The following is an 18,046-nucleotide window of genomic DNA, read 5'->3' on the forward strand; positions in this document are numbered from 1 at the left end:
GAAACCTTTGTGAGAAATTTTGATGTAATCTTCGGATTCACATTTAAAATGTTGAGCACATCAAAATTAATGAGATTATTTCCTTTTGACAATTTCGCTTTCTTCATCTGTCTTTTTTGCCCTTCCATTAGAAAAAAAAGAAAAAAAAAGCGCACGAGCGGTAAAGTCTCTAATCATAGATGCAAGCAGAGAGTCATGACAGACAGACAGACAGACAGATAGATAGACAGATAGATAGATAGATAGATAGATAGATAGATAGATAGATAGATAGATAGATAGATAAACTAACTTAAAATGCATTGACAGACTGTTGATAACACTGAATCACTCACATAGTGGATTAGATGTTGGGATAAAGTGGAGCCCCTCAACACCTGCTTCATAGAGCCGGTCCTCATTATTCCAAATTCCAAGGCCAAACTCATCTGAGCCTAGACCACAGCACGGTCATTACTAACCCACCAGCAAGCTCTTCGGCTAATTAGCTCGGCATTAAGTACACATAAAAGACCTTTGTGAATGCTACAAATGTAACGCTGCACGTTCATAATAACAGGATGGACTGAATTTACCCAATTTCTTCAAAAGATGATATCCACTGTCTGGAATTGACACCGTTAGGATCGTAGGAGAGGAAACAGTGACATTAAAAGAACGCACAACACCCTTGCAATGAGGAGAGCGCGGCAACTTGTAATGTGAAAAGAGACATTTGCACAGCGGAACACTTTAGGCAGTGCGATTGAAGTGATCTCCCTTCTGAAGAAGCTCATCTCAATTTCTCTGGCTTCTCTGCCATCGTTTTGCAAATAAAACATGAACACCTGAATACATTATCATCAGGAGTATTGATTTTTTATGGTTTATGTTTTTTTGCTGGTGAACCCTTAAGGCAAACTAGAGCAAACATACATTTTCTTGGCTCTCTCAGGCATGGCTGGATGAACCTCCAAAGGGCAAAAAACTGTTGGTAGGCGCTGACAGTTCAGTCATCTACAAAAGCATCCTTAAAAGGACTCTAGAGCATTAATAAGTAGCAGATTAATTGATTATTTGCTTAAGAAATTTACCTGGCAATTTACCATTTTCACACTCATCATTCAATTCAAGCTTTTAAGAAAATCAACAACTTCAGATGTGAACAAGGTACTAGTTTCCCAACAGTAAGTGTTTTTTTTTTCTTTAACCAAACAACAAAAGCAATCTGAAGATGTTCACTTAAAGATCAGAGAGTAATTATCTGCCTTTTTTCGGTTTCCTGACATTTTATAAACCAATAAATTAGTAAGAAAAATAATTGTGAAATAATCATAAGTTGCAGCCTGACGCCTCTTCTGACAGTCCTGCACTAATGGCTGCATATTCGACAAAGCACTTATTGTACACAAATGAAGGTCTTAGAAGTAATTTTTACTGAAGTGCCTGGGGATGAAAAATCTGTTGAAGTTAATATTTTAGTGTGAGCGTGATCAATGCACATAGATAGGCTCAATATATGTAGTAAACCTTGATCTTTGTGGGGGCCCTAGGCAGTTGGCTGCCGTTTCTTGCTGAAAATCCAGACATGCTCTGCAAAAAGTTGCATACACTCATATTACACACTAGTAATCTGCCATAACCAGCTATATCATACACCTATTGTAAGCACTGCATAGAAATACGATGTATTTCGCTGCATGAGTCCATCCATAATGGGCTTGTTCAATAATTAAATTACAGAAATACAACACAGAAAAAAGGTTTGTTGAAGTCAGAATAAAAGCACGAAACGCACAAAAAATTAATCACTCCACCACAGTCTGTCACAAAGAGAAACGTCTCCACAAAGCTAATTAAAAACCGCTCATTATGTAGTGCTCCAAACTTTTAGTTTGACGGGTGTATGTGGCTGAGACGCGTCATGCGTCGCTTTCTGACTGGTGGGCGCATTTGCAGCTGTTATTAACGCTCACTACATGTCATGAAAATCTCCCAAAAGACCAAATGGTTGTCGGCGCATCGCCGCTGCACTTTTATGCTCATTCTCCCCCATTAGGGAAAAAAAAAAAGGTCCAGAAATAGCAATTTGCGGCCAAGTCGGGGATTCACCTTTGACTCGATCTAGGATTTAGAATTTCCAGCTCGCCATGAAAAACGTGTCTGCCTCCGCAAGATTTGGGTCATCCTCATCAAACGTAATAAGCAGTGCTCTAATCACATGAGAGGCAGTACGCTGAACCCTCGCAGCTGTACGCAATTGTTCCAATCGAAGGAGGGTGAAACGGCTGCAATTTGCCGGAGAACATGTTCAGGCGGTTACAAAAGACTGAGAGAAATCTCAGCTGGGATCTGCTTAAACCTGATAATGCTTATGCTAATTTATATTTATTGGAATACTTTGCATTATGTGCTGCTTTGCTAAACCGGGAAAAAATGGCGTTTTTCAGGGAAGTTTAAACTGCCGTCACCAAACATCGCCGGATTCAAGAAAGGAAATACGACTTGGTGGTAAATGACTGTTGTAATAAAACTCCTGAAGCTATGTTGAGAACATGTAAAGTGATACATGACATACACCATGCGAACCAAGGCTTCTTAAGTAACCCTATCTGACATGTGGGTCTGAATACATATCCTTATACCACATGGTATTTCAATGACAAATCAAATAAGTTTGACACCATCTGTAACTGTGCACCTTTGTGGCTGACTGGTCTTAAAGGTGTCTGTGGGCTGGAGCACTTCCCTAATGGACCTTAATGGGTTTTATGGTACACTGCAGGCTTCTAATGGGGTAGTATGTCTGATGGGGATGCGGCTCCCAGGTCCTCTTGGGCCCTGCCCAGGGTCCTAATGTGACCTGGAGAGAAGAATACATAATGTATTTCTGTTTGCCTAAATCAAAGGTTAATACACAGAGGTATAGAAAGTGGAGACGTTCAGGGGGGGAAGGTGGGTGGGGCGAAAAATAGAGAAATGTGAGAGTGTCAGTATGTGTAAGAGCAAAAAGACATGGGAAAAAAAAAAAGAAGCCCAGGAGTTAAAGCAGAGAGAGTGAGAGAAAAAAAATACCATGGCATATTATTGAGGGACACTTTGGTGCTAAGCTGCTTATTGATAAAAGCACTAATCTGCCTGGCAGAAGGTAAGGAGGCTGGGTTGTGTGGTGATATAATATCTCAGCTGAAGGCAATGCCATCAGGGAGCTGAGCCGCCACACAGCTTTACCTAAAGGAGTTACTCATTTTATTTTATTTTTTACATAAAAGACAGAATCTGACCAATGCGCCACTTGCAGACAGCCCCAGGAAAAATGAGAACGGATCATTGTGAACCACTGGCTTTTCATCAGACTTGATCGATAGGGAGGGGCAATCACTTTTTAATACCCATATAGATCACCAGCATCACTTTAATTATTTTCCCTCTACATCAAAGAGCGAGTCAGCATTGCTGGGCATTTTGATGAAATCAAGTGGGCTCATAGTTGGCAGTCAGAACTAGCTACACTGAAGGTTCACTTACAATTGGCATTCATCAGGAAGACTTTAGTCATGGATCCTTCTGCCCTTAAATCAATACGTTGTTACATTATTAAAAATGTTCAATGCATAATAGCTACATTAAAGCTGGCATGATGGATGAAACAGTGTGTGTGAAAAGGCAGGTGGACTATTAAAATCTTTGAAGGTGCAGTTGCAAACAGAATCTACCACACATCCTCAAATGGTTACCAAGGGTCTTCATCAAAAGCTGTGACAGTGAGGCGTTAACTCTCGGCTGAAGGCGCTGCTCCAGCCCAGGTGAACAACGACAACACGATTTGTTTAAAAGGAGGAGCATTTAGAACCTTGTTTAAAATGAAATTAAAATTACGTGTTGCTGAGTGTTTGTGGAAAAATACCAGGTTTCAGCTTATAGAGTTACAGTAACTGGGCAAAAACAACAATCTCCACATTGGAGTTTCTAAGTTTACTAAGTTTACGATCTATCTACAGTCATCAGACTTGACCTCGAGTCAACCAGTCAAAGGCCCAACTCTGATCATTTATTCTAAGAGTAAAGTCCAAATGAAATCAATCCTTATGTCCTAGATCAACGGACGGTTCACTCATTAGGGCATGTCTGCTAATTGAAGTCATTTGCCTCTCTCCTGTTTCTCTTGCCATCACTATTCTGAATCAATGCCCTGGGCAGTGTGAATCCTGCAACAAAAAAAAAAAAAAGAAAGAAAGAAATAAAAGATATCCTCACACAAGTGTTAGCAAAGCATTTCTATCACCTTTCTAGATAATGGCATATGTTTTTTTTTTGAATTTATACAAATACTAACTTAGTATTTATGTTGCTGTTCTTTGATTTGGCAAAGGCTATTAAACTACTTAGTTAGATTTAGACACATACATAAAACAAACTCTCAGTGATAAATTGCCTACCATGGTGATAACCACCATGGTGATTTTAGATTCACATTTACATAGGTACCGTAGCAAAGCCATCTAAAATACAGATACAGACACAGTCTGTTCCGTTGTAATACCTTTTGGCACATACAATCTGAAGTCTAATTGTAATAACTCAGTAAGTTGGAATGTATATGTTCATTTTCCATGCAAGCACCTTGTACATTTTCAGTGTACATCTGGCACTGTATGTGCACCCAGACACACGTAACTTTATATCATGCTGTATGGAGTTGGCTTTTAGTAAAGTCAACCTCCTGGACTCTACAAAACACTGGCCTGCTGGTGTAAAGCAAGAAATATCGAACATTGCATGCGTCAAACAGGATCTGACTTGCTAAGTCACAAGAACTTAAAGAAACTGTGCCTCTCCAAGTTTCGACAGTTGCTTGGCCACTGATTAATTAGGATGTATCCTGGGATTTAGGTGCTCCATCCTTTAAGTGATCATGAAACAGGCAGCATCAGAAGGCTACGCAGAGGGTGCCAAGAAATTGTAAATGTGCTGAGTATAGCAGGCGCTCGGAGCATCCAGTGTTTCCGCATAAACCTTGATTATTGAGCTGTGCCATCTTTTATACTGTGCCGAGCCAGATCACACAGCTGACATCCGTCTCCATCTACTGTAAGTCAAGGTAACGCACCTTCTCTCTCCTGGCAAGATACTTCAAAGGATGTCTGCGGATGTTATGTGAATATTATTGGCCTCTATTTCCAACTGCCTAGCTCAATTTTTAATGGCAATGAGCAGACACACCAAAGAAGATTCAAATGAGTGGTGATTAAACATTTCAAGCAATAGCCCACTAGATTTATACAGTCAAACCACCATTAAGTAAAAATAGCCCCTCAGTTTCCTGTGGTTAAATTAACTCGATTAGTTTCATTTTGATCAGTAGCTTACATACTGGTGCCTTGTTGTAGGTTACAGTTCTATCTTGTGGAGATGTTAAGGGGAGGCTTATTCACGTCGACAATCTAAAAGAACCCTTACATTCCTTTTATTTTCCAAAGATACAGCAGTAAGTCAGTCTATTCAGAATTTGGATGGGGTGTTAGTTCGTAGTGCTGTTTCTGGAGTTGTTAGTCTGTCGGCTAGGCTATTTCTGTCAGCACACTAAACGTCTAAAAAGGTGCCTACTTCTTCGTGACACACTTAAACAGGTCTGGATGCTTGCGCTGTGGCAGCAGTTCTGATGGGAAGGTCAAGGACAGACTTTGATTTGACGGCAGAAGTAAAGAACCTGCGTCAGAAATTCAACTACAGGCATTTGTTGTTTTAGATTATGGTGGGTGTCAGGTGTTGTTCAGTAACTTAGCTAGCGATCAAAGGCACAGTCACGGATGTTTCCATGATACGTACCCTAACACCTACCAAGAGACCGCAGCCAGATTTAGTGAAAATACACTGCCTGGCCAAAAAAAAAAATTCACCACCTGGATTTAACTAAGCAAATAGGAATGAACCTTCTATGGGATAATTACTGGCTGGGTGATTATCTTTCAGCTGGCAACAAATTACTTAACCCCAACTGCAATGAGTAGCTTCTCATTTCTTAAACAACCATGTCAAATGACACATCCACTGGTGATGGAACAGATGTTACTCTGTTTGCGAAGGACCAAATCATTGACATGCATCAAGCAGAGAAAACATCTAAGGAGACTGAAGCAGAAACTACTAATATTGGTTTAAGAACTGTCCAAAAACTGAAAGGATAGTGGGGAACCATCATTCTCGAAGAAGAAATGTGGTTGGAAATCAAATCTTGATTGATTGTGATCGATGATCACTTAAATGTTTGGTGAAATCAAATTGAAGAAATCAGGTTAACTCGAAAAAGGACTTCAGTTTGCTGTGGAGCATAAATACTGGACTGGAAGAAATGGAAGAAGGTCATGTGGTCTGATGAGTCCAGATTTACCCTGTTCCAGAGTGATGGGGCATCAGGGTAAGAAGAGAGGCAGGTGAAGTGATGCATCCATCATGTCTAGTGTCTACTGTACCAGCCCGTGGGGGCAGTGCTATGATCTGGGGTTGCTGCAGTTGCTCAGGTCTCGGTTCAGCAACATTATGCCCAAAGAATGAGGTCAGCTGACTACCTGAATGTACTGAATAACCAGGTTATTCCATCAATGGATTTTTTCTTCCCTGATGACACGGGCATATTCCAAGATGACAATACCAGGATTCATGGGGCTCAGATTGTGAAAGAGTGGAAAAAGACATAATTTTCACACATAGATTGGCCACCACAGACTCCAGACCTTAACCCCATTGAGAATCTTTGGGATGTGATGGAGAAGAAGGAGTAATATTAGTTAAAATACGTCAGGCCTTTCTTCTTCGGCTCTTCCTCTTGTCGATATCACTCTGGTGGATTAGTCCATATTGACAGATGGACACTACAAACAGTGGGCGAACAAGCTGCCTCTCAACTAATGTTTTTCTTTGTCCTCAATAGCCAGCAACCTACAGTACTTACCAGTAAATCAACAGTGACTATGAATGATTTGAATAAAGCAAGCAGATACTTTGGAGAGTTGAATTCATTTTCATTCATTCATTGTACAGGATCGCTTGCTTTATGTTTCAATGACTATTCACTTGTTTTGTGTTAGTTATAGTAGTAATGAATGCTTTCATGCTATCTATAAAGTCCAATTTAGTTAACCTGGCATTCATTCCGTTGAATCCTTCAACTAATATAGAAAAAATTACCCCAGTACACAACTGGATAATACTACAACCAATCAGAGCAATTGTTTTTAGTTGTAAACAAAATCAACTCCTCGCTCTGATGTACGACTACGTGACTCTTCAGTCCATTAGTGCGTAAATCCTGTCAAAACAGTTTGCTTGGCCCAGCAGATCTATGTCAGTGTATAGTCAGTTCCAAAAGAGGGGACCCAAACTGCCAAATTGTGGACAAGGAATGTCAATAGTTACTATAATGTGACATTTGTACAGGAATTTTTATATCCAGTTTGTAAAATTGGATAATTGGACTTTTGCTTTTATTTTTCTATGCAGAAAAGTCCAAATCCTTTCAGTGTGTATGAAGAATATTTTATTTTCCTTAGATTTAATTACAGTCCTAAGGGAAGTTGCCGGTTGAGTGTTCACTGATCCTAAACCAAATTAAATGAAAAGCAGACAGTATTCAAATGCAATGCCTGAACGGAAAATATTGAAAAGCTCTGGAGTCCTTTGGCTTCATTTTCTATTGGGAAAGAAAGTAAGACAGGAGGGGAGCAGCTCAAATGCTAACAATCCAGAAGGTCGTGTGTAACTCAACAGCGTAATGAATGACATTTAGTATTTTGTGTTTTGCTAAAGACAACTGGTTGATGACACTAAGCTTATTGTTTTAGTGACAATCTAGCTGAACCCTGCGGTATGTATTCCTCTGTGGTATATTTGACAATATCTTAATTGCGCTTGACTCCTCTATAATACAGTTAGAAGGCTTCCCCAGCAATTATATGTTTATTTCTGCTGAAGCATTTTGTTCACACACCCACACCTGAGCTCCACGTACAGACATGTAGCAAGAGGCATGGCGCCGTTTGCATCATCCCCCTTGTTTTCTCCACAGCTTCAGACACAGACTCTGTCTCTTGCCTGCCTTGGAATTTTCCTGTTTGTCATTGCTCCTCTTCCGACTGTTTGCTCCCCCACTGTAGATCACCTGACCTTATCACCTGTCTGCTGATTCCCATCAGCAACTGGTTCTAATATTTGTAGAAGGCTGCTCACTGCCGGGCTAGGGTGCCTCTCTGCTTAAGCGCTTCTGCCATTCCTCTTGTTACAGTATCTACAGTATCTGGCCAACATCAGTTTGTCTGACATACCTCTTATCTGTGTCTGCAACTTACATGACTACCAGATGTCATTGTCCTGTCTGTTTGCCTCCTCTGCTGTGAGAGCCTGAACTATCCTCCTTGTTGAAACCCATAAAACTGTTTTTTTTTTTTTCATCCGACTAGTGTCTGGGTTTCGTCCTGCGTCAGTTACCTGACTGTTGAAAGCAAGATGTGGCCAAAGTATGGTCCATGCAGACACAGTTTTTACAGAGGGAAGTGGGAAAAATGGGAGATGATGTATGACAAGCAAGTCCACTGTGTGCATCATTGTACACCAGGCGTGTCAAACTCATTGTCCACAGCCCAATTTGATCTCAGACGGGCCGCACCAGTAACATTATAGTATAATAACCTATAAATAAAGATAATTCCAAAAGCTTTCCTTTGTTTTAGTGCAAAGAAGTACAAGGACATTATAGAAATGTTTACATTTAACAAGCATGCCAGCATTTTACAAAACATTTTATGAACCAGGAATAAAGTGCAATTTTATCGCTGTGCTATTTAGTTCTGGATGTTATGCTCTGTCCGCTACTCTAACTAAAACAGTGGACAAATTAAGTTACTTTTGTAGCAATCTGTTCTCTTATTTTACAGAAGGGTCCATAACCTGCCTCAACACTATTCTGAGTAATCATTCTTTGCATGGCAGGTGAACAGATGACAGGTCTACTAAAGTATTAAATGGATGGATGGGTGAATGTGTGTATACCAGCAGTCTGAATGCATGGCCATTTCTAGGGTGCAGAGAGACCTGGTTATATACATATACTCAGCCTCCCATGCATTAGCAAACCCACTGTAGCCCCATAGCTCCCTCCCCTACGACTCATTTTGAATTTAACATCAAAACTAAAAACAAGTATTTTGAAAAGATTTGAAGTCAATTTAGTCTATGGTACCAAATATTTGGCTTATGGGGATGTTGGAGCTCATTTGAATCCAGTTCACAGTGTCTTAACAGTACTCATAGTTCCTGGGATGCAGAACGCTGTTAGATATAGTTTGGCAACACACTGTTTCAGTAGTGTCCCGTCACTGTGGCGAACAAACACCTCCTCAGGCTCTGTCCAAGTTCATAAACATTCAGCAGGTTCTCAGAAGCTTTGTTCAGCAAGCGTTTCCCAAGCACAAGCCTCTTACACTGTTAGCACGAGGAGCTAACTGGCAACGGTCCGCGGTGTGGTCATGGATTAGCATCAGTTAAGTAAAATTTGCGATGGAAATATGCTTTAACTTTAAAATCTACAGCTCGCTTGACTAAATTTTAGCGGTTACTTTCCTTCTCTCTCTTCTTGGTCCCATCTACCTGGACACCTGATAGGTTAACTTGAACATAAATAAAACAGACTGACACCTGTCCATACCATTTGTGACACAAAACTGTGGTGCATTGAGGAACAATGTTGAACATAGGAGATTGGATATAGGACATACTTAATGAATCTTTCCAAATACCAGTAATACCAGTAGTCTATAAAATTTTCAGAGGCCTGATTAAGTCCTCTGGTGAGCCAGTTTTGGCCCATGGGCCATATGTTTGACACCCTTGTTCTAGACCCTCATATTATGCTTTTACTCTTTTAGTGGATTCCAGGTAAAAATGTATCAAATCCATGAAAGCTTCCTCCAGAGAATATGCTCCTGTCATCTTTGTGACTCTGTTTGATCCTGCCATGCCTTAGCTCCATCGAGGCTGGATCAAAGAACCATACATTCAGCTTGTGCTCTTAACACAGGGTTCCACTGTTGTCTATGTCACAAACAACACATTATCTAAGCCCAAATGGATATTCCCACAAGCGTTTTATGTAGTGCTTCAAATAAACTTGTGGTCCTGCAACTGCAGTGTAATTTCGTGTTAGACTGAATTGTTGAATATTTATTTGGTGCAGAAACGTATAATAGTTCGTAATGAAAAATTATTCACAAACTAGAACTGGTTTATCTGATGGTACAGTATGTAGGTGTATGTGTGTATAAATAACAATACGCTCCCAAAAAGGGTAGGAGTAGTCTATGAAGTTAGGTTATATAACTGCAGTAGCAGATTTCTCAGAGGAAATATGTTGTAATTATAAAAATAGATAGATAAATATACTTCATTGTGAACTTAGGTCATGAATGTGTATTTTAGTAGGCTTGGTTAGCCAATAGGAATACTACTGTACAGTATGGGCAGACATCTGAGAATGATGTCACTGAGCTGTGAAATGGTGCCAGTATTGGTGACTAAACAATGTATTTTCAGTACAATGCACTGCCAACACAATGTATTGAATCATGCTTTTCCTCTATAAAACAGTAAGCAAATAATGCAATACAGACAGGGTAAATTACTCATGCACCTACAATGCTTTTTACCTCACTTTCCTTCTAGCCTTCCTTTTCTGGGTAATCAGCCAGGCCAAATATGCGGTGCACAAAGAGCTGTGGGTGGGTGCCTGTGTGTGCGTATTTGCAATATACTGGAAGGCAGATTGGAAACCAAGATGGGAAAAGATAGGGAAAATAAGTCAGCTGCACTCTGTGCTTTTCCAACTACTCAACAAACGAAATGAAGATGACATTTTTTCCAATGATTTCCAGGTTTCACTGGACCCGAGCACGAGTAAGATAGAATAATGTGTCACGGTCTTGTAGAACAAGTGCCGATTTTGCCTCCAGCCTCATCTGTAATACACCTCTGCTGACTTCAAACAGCAGCATTGGACTAAATTGGGCTAATCCCCGCTCAAAGGGATGCCTAAAGTTCACCAAGTGTGGGCCCTGCTTAACAAAGAAGCAGGTTAATTAAGACTCACAGTGACGCACTCTATCCTCTTTCCCGCTCAGAGAATCCACTGGATTGGATTTAGGTAACCGCAGAGAGAAATGAACGAGTAGCCCTTCATGCATTCTGGCTAAATAAAGCGTTTTAATGGCACGGATGTATATAAAGAATGCATTTACAGCTTTCCATGCTGTGATGATTGCTGTGTAACACATGATTTACAGTGCATTTTGTTCAAATGTAAGATTCTCATTAAGTGGAGTGTGAAATAAGGTGCCAGCTCTTGGACCCAACAGGGCTAATTATCAGCTCTAATGGCTACTGTGAGTCACTGGTTTCTCCAGCAACGATCATGCAATATCACACATTCAAAGGTGACGAGTGGGGTGGTAAACTAAGAAGGTGCCCAAACATCCAGCTTTGTTGTTTCAGAAATATACAGCTTACCATGTGTTGTTTTCTACATATTGTCATGTAGCAGCATGTTGCAGCCTAGTTCATCTTCCATGATGCCTATTACTGTTAATTTGACTCAACTTGACACCATATAAACTTAACTGAACAGATCAGTCCCCGCTTCGAACATGATTTTCTAAAACAGCTTCCATTACACCAACCTGCAATGAGGGAACTGATGTGCATGCTTGTGTTAAAATATAGTTCTCATATTAATATGACACATTGTAGACATAATATTAAGTTGCTTTTCAGTCACAATAATCCAAGGAGAACTGTTATCCGCCTCCGTCTACTTGAATTAACCTGCCTGTGTGACATAGTGTTCACTGTAATTTTACACAGTACAGGATAATGCCATGTACTGTGATTATTCCTTTGGAATGGCCATAGTTTTCTTGACGTAAATCACTACCTATGCTCAATAATACAACAGTGGCATAGACTTGAGAATGGTTGAACCTGCCAAGACCCTGAGGAAAATTCCCAGCGTCCCCTCTGTAATTACAATATTACCCAAACAGGTGCAGGCAGTACGAAGGCAACAGTATGGACCTCTGTTGAAATTCAACACAGGTAAGCTGCAGCATCCTACGGTGCTCATAATGTTTGTTTGCATCTAGTTTCAAAGTATAGGGACAAGAGTGACTTTCTTTTTGAATGTACTGGTGTTGGTGGGCTTCCACTACTTACAGTAAAATACAGTTGTTTTTGTTGTTTATTTATTTATTTCATTAAGCATTTCAAACACTTGTGTTTAGGCTAATTTTTAATAATGTTGACAAAAAGCCACAGAGAGCTAGAGTCAGCTGTTATTTGCCATACAAAGGCCTAACATCTTACTTTCCACTCTGCACGGAGGCTTTGGAGCAGTTGCAGCAAAACCACTGTCCATGGTGCTGAATTTCATTGCTCCTAGACACCTACAGTACATGACAACCGTTGGTTATAACTGCAGTTAAGGCTTTCGGATGTCTAAGTCTATTCCTGGCTTTTCCCGCTTCGACTTTTTGGAACAAGCCTTTTAGGAAAAGGATTCTTTTTGAATTTACTTTGGGTACAACTCCCTTCAACTCTGTTCAGAGGGAGTGTGTCAGCTGTAAAATCCTATATCCTGCGAAATGCATTTCAGGAATGCTGTGCCAAAGTGGGTTAATCTAAAGCAATTAGAGGGCTGAAAATGTCTCTACAGAGTCTTGGGATAAGATCAAAATGTTTCTGAATTGATAGCAGTACTAGTACTCCTAGTGTAGAAAACAAAACAAATATTGCCTTGCGCATTCGCTATCGCTGGCACAGGCTTCGATATTGCTGTGTGCTAATTAGGAGATCTTAAACATCTGTTGGGGTTTTGGCACCCGCAGAAAGCCTTTCCTGAGTGTACAGTACTTAAATATTCTACTATTCTGCCTCGGGCAGTTCTCAAAGCTCGCACTTATAGTTGGAGACGTTTCTATAAAATAAAGATATCCTCTGATAACACACTTTGTAGTGGACATCTAGGTAAGTAGGTAAGTAAACATTAGTCATACAAGTAGTAGTAGAAGAAAAGTGCAATACAGGACTTTCTTAAAACAAATGTAATTAATAAATTATACATTTGTGTAAAAAATAAATTAGCAAAATAAACAATGATATATACGTGTATTGCCGTTACTGCTATAATGTAGAACTAAACGTAACGTGCACAACTTGCAAACGTATCTGTAATGCTGCTGTGATATGATGGAGTCCTCCCAGCACCAATCTGAACCTGAGCAAAACATGTTCATCTTTTAAACATGCCCTCACTATCAATGTCTGATGCGCAAACTAGTGCTCACAGAGATACAGCATATGCTCAGGAGCACACATGCATGCCCATTTCACCGTTTTGCGATCAGATGTTTTCGATTAGTTAGTGGAAAACAGACTCGGCTTCCACCCAACGATGGATCGGCGCTCGCAAGGAAACAGTCTCTAATTGAAGCCTGGGAGAGAAAAGGAATGATGTTTGTGCTGCAGACTGTTAAAAAAAAAAATAAAGTTTTACTGAAGACGCTCATTTTATTTCATGTGCTCATAATCGGCAGGTGCCGTAACTTTTGGACAAAATATCAAGAAATACATTACAAACCTAGACACCTGACCACATTCCAAATGAAAAGCCATTGTCAAGAGCAGCACGGTTAATTAAAGCAAGGGCACCACTCTACATCTGTCACATCACTTGGCAGTTACTTTAATTATATATTTTGGTCAATCTGTTCTTCCTGATGTGAGAGGGGATGCCATACATGAGACAACATCTGCTGAGGTATGTCACATGAGCTTCAACATCTGTCCGTGTTTTTGCACAGCCTGTCAATCACTCGAGTCACGTCTTACACGCGTTCGTGTTGTCGTGTCGAGAAAACTGCATACACAATACTGTCAGACGCTGAGAGCTTACATCTGCGCTGCAGTTACAATTAAAACTCTTCCAGTAAGGAGCAAATCTACTCAGAAATGCAGAGATTGGCACTACACACAAATATCCAGACAAACACTGTGGCTTGCAGTCATTTTGCTCCCTTGTGTTGTCCATCAAGGAGACAGTGGTGACTGTTCCCTAAACTGACTCCACCCACAAAGGCTTGTGATCACCTAAGCTGTCAGCAAGCATCTGCTGAAACTACCAAACCAGCCAACTGTGAGACTAGCTCTGAAGATATCTCCACAGAAAAATGTGTCACCTACACGTGTTTAGAAGTCGGTGGCATGTTTTCCTTGTCTGTTTCCTGCTAATTTTAATGTGGCAAACGTTATCCGCAAAGCTTTGGAGAAATGTCAAACTGTTCTGCACGCATGACACTGAGATGCAGGAAGCGTCTTGAAAGCCCACGTCAGCTTGTTCATGGGTCAAAATAAATTGTATACATCAAAGACAGTAATTTCCAGTTAGACATAATGGCCGTCCTTGGAACGCTGCGACAATACAGCAGCATTACATGTAGCTGATGTAAAGTAGTTCAGATGTAAAAGTCGTGTTAGCCTGCTGATCATATTCGCCTTTGTGAATGCAGTTGTTTGTGATGGACTGGCTCCTTTCAGGCTGTTCTCTGTGCGCTCCTTAACGTTGTGTGGGATAAAGACTCTCCCTCTTACTGACACTGGTCACTTTTTCTCATGTTAATGAGACTTTATTAGAGTTTATTTACTTTTAAAAAAATCTGATTCATTGCAGAAATGTCAGTCGCTCTAATACAGATATGTAACTGTGGGATGAAGACATCTGGACATTTTGCTGAATTATACAAAATGTTAAGAATAATGGTAGTCTGCTTTATCCCCCGCTGCACACACACGCGCACACAAAATACATATTTATACTTGTCTACTCTTAAGACACACATTCACACTGTTGCAGATGACACAGAAACCTAGAGACACACTAGCTTTCTATCCCTAGACTCTCCACAATTTTCCTGTTTGTAATCCCCTCCGAGTCTATTAATATTTCTGTTTCCATGGCGATCCGAGTCTTGCCAAATGTTGTACAGATAAGAGGAGATAAGAGCATAAGGAGCAAGGAGATAAGAGCAAGTGACCTGCAGAGATCAGAACACCAGAGGTCAGGCAGAAAAGCAGAAGTAAGTAACTGAGAAATGGACCCTGCCCACTCAAGTCTGCTGCCAGCCAGACGAGAAAACAAAATATGACAGTAATCTCTGAAGTCTAGTGAGCGGCGCAACAATTTTACGAAACTTTTTTTTTCTTTTTGCATCCCAATTTACTCTATAGAGTAAAGTTACACTTGAACACACCATGTCACTGCAATTTATATTAACAGAAAAATATATATATGTATGGCTAGTATGTACAGTATGTGTAGTATATGATTCATTTGTATACCTTCTAAAACTGACTCATCCCTTTTCAATACTCTCAAACAATGATACACTCCTATAACAGACCACAGTTCAGACATTAGACCACAGTTACATTTTGTAAGGGATGACTTTACCTGTTTGTTGTTATACTTCGGATGAGTGGTCTTGTAGCTGTAATCTGAGTACTGGTCTGAGCCGGTAGAGTTGTCGTCTCCTCCTGTTCCTACAAATGTGTTGGCAGCGGGAAGGTCCTGGACGACTTGGTGCTTCTGAGAGGCAGAGGGGGACTGGGCTTGCAGCTGGATGGAGGGCAAGGGGGAGTTAGAGCGGTAGTGCCTGCCTATATCAGGGCTTCCCGGTGAATATGTTAAGGGCAGGTGTATCCTGGGGCTATCATTGACTCCATCAAGGTTAAACTTGAGACTTTTCTGAAGGCTGACCTCCTCATCTTCCCCAAGTGGCTTTGGGGATTTCTGGGGTTTGCCTTTCCTTCCCCGTTTACCTTTGGCATTCTTTGGTGCCTGCTTGGGCGCATATAAGTCTTTAGTTTCCTTTTTGCCTGCTTGATACCCACTTTTAGTTTCTCTTTGGATGCGGTGTCGAACAAATACCACCACCAAGATCAACATTACAACACCTGCCACACCAGCAAGGCTTCCGAATAAAATGTTACTACGCTGTGCAGCAAAACCATTGTCAGGATCACCAGCAATATCCCTGTCCAGTGGAGTGTAAAGACTGTGTCCAACTAAGGCTTCCACTAAGCTGACATTTGAAATGGTTTCATTGACATATATGTGGACCAGGGCAGTGGCATGGCGTGTGGGTTTCCCCCTGTCACTCACTCGCACCACCAGACGATGCAGTCCACCGTGTTTACGGGTCATCTCCTTCGCCAGAGTTATCTCTCCACTGGAGGGGGAAATGCGAAATAACTGGTAAGGGTTTCCCCCGGCGATACTGAAGACAAGTTCTGCGTTAGGCCCACTGTCCAGGTCTTCGGCTTCCACTACCTCAACATGGCTGTCTGGGGAAGCTAAAGGTGACAAGCGCTTGAAGGAGGAGTTGGAGGGCTTAGTGATCACGGGGTCATTGTCATTTTCATCCAAGACGTTTATAGTGACACCCACATATGAAGATCTGGGTGGCTCTCCTCCATCTAGTGCTTTTAGACGGAATGTGTAGCTGCTTTCTTTCTCCCTGTCGAAGGAGATGCTTGAGAGAATTGTGCCTGTTCCATTTTGAACTACAAACTTCCCCCCATCAGGCTCTACAGAAAGGTGAACATGAGCGTTCTCACCTTTGTCCATATCTAAGACTGTCACCATGCCAACTGGACTGAGGGGAGGCATGTTTTCCAAAACTGAAAAGCTGTAGCCACTAAGCATGAACTTGGGGTCATTGTCATTGCGGTCAAGGACTTTTATTACGACAGTCGCGGTTGCTTTATGAACAGGTGACCCTTTATCTGCTGCAGTCACCCGAAACTCATATCTTTCTTTATGTTCACGATCCAGCGGGCTCCTGGCTCTTACTTCACCTGTATTTGGGTCAATTTCGAACAAACCTTTGATGGATGAATCGGCCACGATATTATAGAGGAGTTCGGCATTGGTCCCGCTGTCAGCATCTGAGGCCGTAACGTCCAAAACCTTCTCACCTGGTTGGTTTTCTTCCGCAAAATCAACCTCAAACAATGTCGGGGAGAATATCGGGGAGTTGTCGTTCACATCTGTCACCTGAACCTTTAGAGAGTTTGTACTAGATAGTGCTGGGTTTCCAGAATCAACAGCCACAATCTCTACCCTGTAATCCCTAACTCTTTCATAATCAAGAGGAGTGGTGGTCTGTAGGAAATATTTCCTCTTGTTATCAGTGGAAGAGTCGCTGGCAGGACGGAGCTGGAAGGGAACGTCTCCTGCCACGACACAAGTGACCACGGCGTTCTCTCCTTCGTCTTTGTCAGACACTTGCACTAAGGCAACAGCTGTTCCGACTGGCATGTCTTCTGAAATATTAGCCACTCCTTCAGTGTGAGTCACAAGACCAATCCCGCGAATCTCCACAGCTGGAGCATTGTCATTTTGGTCAGTCACCTCAATGGTTACGAATGTCTTAGAGCTTTTAGGTTGAGGACCCTTATCCCTCGCCACCACATAAAAGGACAAGCTGCTGATTTCCTCCCTATCCAGTGGTCCTTTCACATAGATAATGCCTGTGGACCGATCAATTCGTAAAAGTTTCGGCACTGGGTCGACCGCCTGGTGAAGAGTGTACTCAATTTCTCCATTAGGGCCCATGTCTGAGTCATTTGCTTTCACCTAAAAGCAAAACATATTATATGGTTAGAGGCATGAATTGCTGTGTATGTGCAACAATTTGAGGTAAAAATATAACCAGGAATTTCTCCATTAATCAGTGGTGACTGAATGGATGAATAAATGAATCAATGGAGGTCAGATCACTTCAAAGCACAGCATGCGAACAACTTTATTTTGCCATTATTCATCACTGCCTTTTTCTCTGTTCTTTTGATGGTTATGTCATCTGCCTTTTTTCTCCTTTTCCCTCTCTAGAGTTCTTGTGAAAGCATATGGTAAGATATTAGGGATGCTATTTCTTTCATGACAGTCGGTGCAATTTCACAGCAGTAT

The 18,046-nt window shown here is 41.2% G+C and overlaps 1 protein-coding gene across 1 annotated transcript in view; it reads right to left on the reverse strand.

Annotated features, from left to right (window-relative positions):
- The window catches only part of pcdh1a (protocadherin 1a), an 82,874-nt gene that overhangs the window by 54,695 nt on the left and 10,133 nt on the right, over positions 1–18,046 (reverse strand). Inside the window, exon 3 of the mRNA XM_047607260.1 lies at positions 15,527–17,713. Within this exon, the coding sequence (XP_047463216.1) occupies positions 15,527–17,713 (2,187 nt within the window). The remainder of the gene's footprint in view (positions 1–15,526; positions 17,714–18,046) is intronic.

Source organism: Mugil cephalus, chromosome 15 (genome assembly GCF_022458985.1).
Source record: "Mugil cephalus isolate CIBA_MC_2020 chromosome 15, CIBA_Mcephalus_1.1, whole genome shotgun sequence".
Lineage (NCBI taxonomy): Eukaryota > Metazoa > Chordata > Actinopteri > Mugiliformes > Mugilidae > Mugil > Mugil cephalus.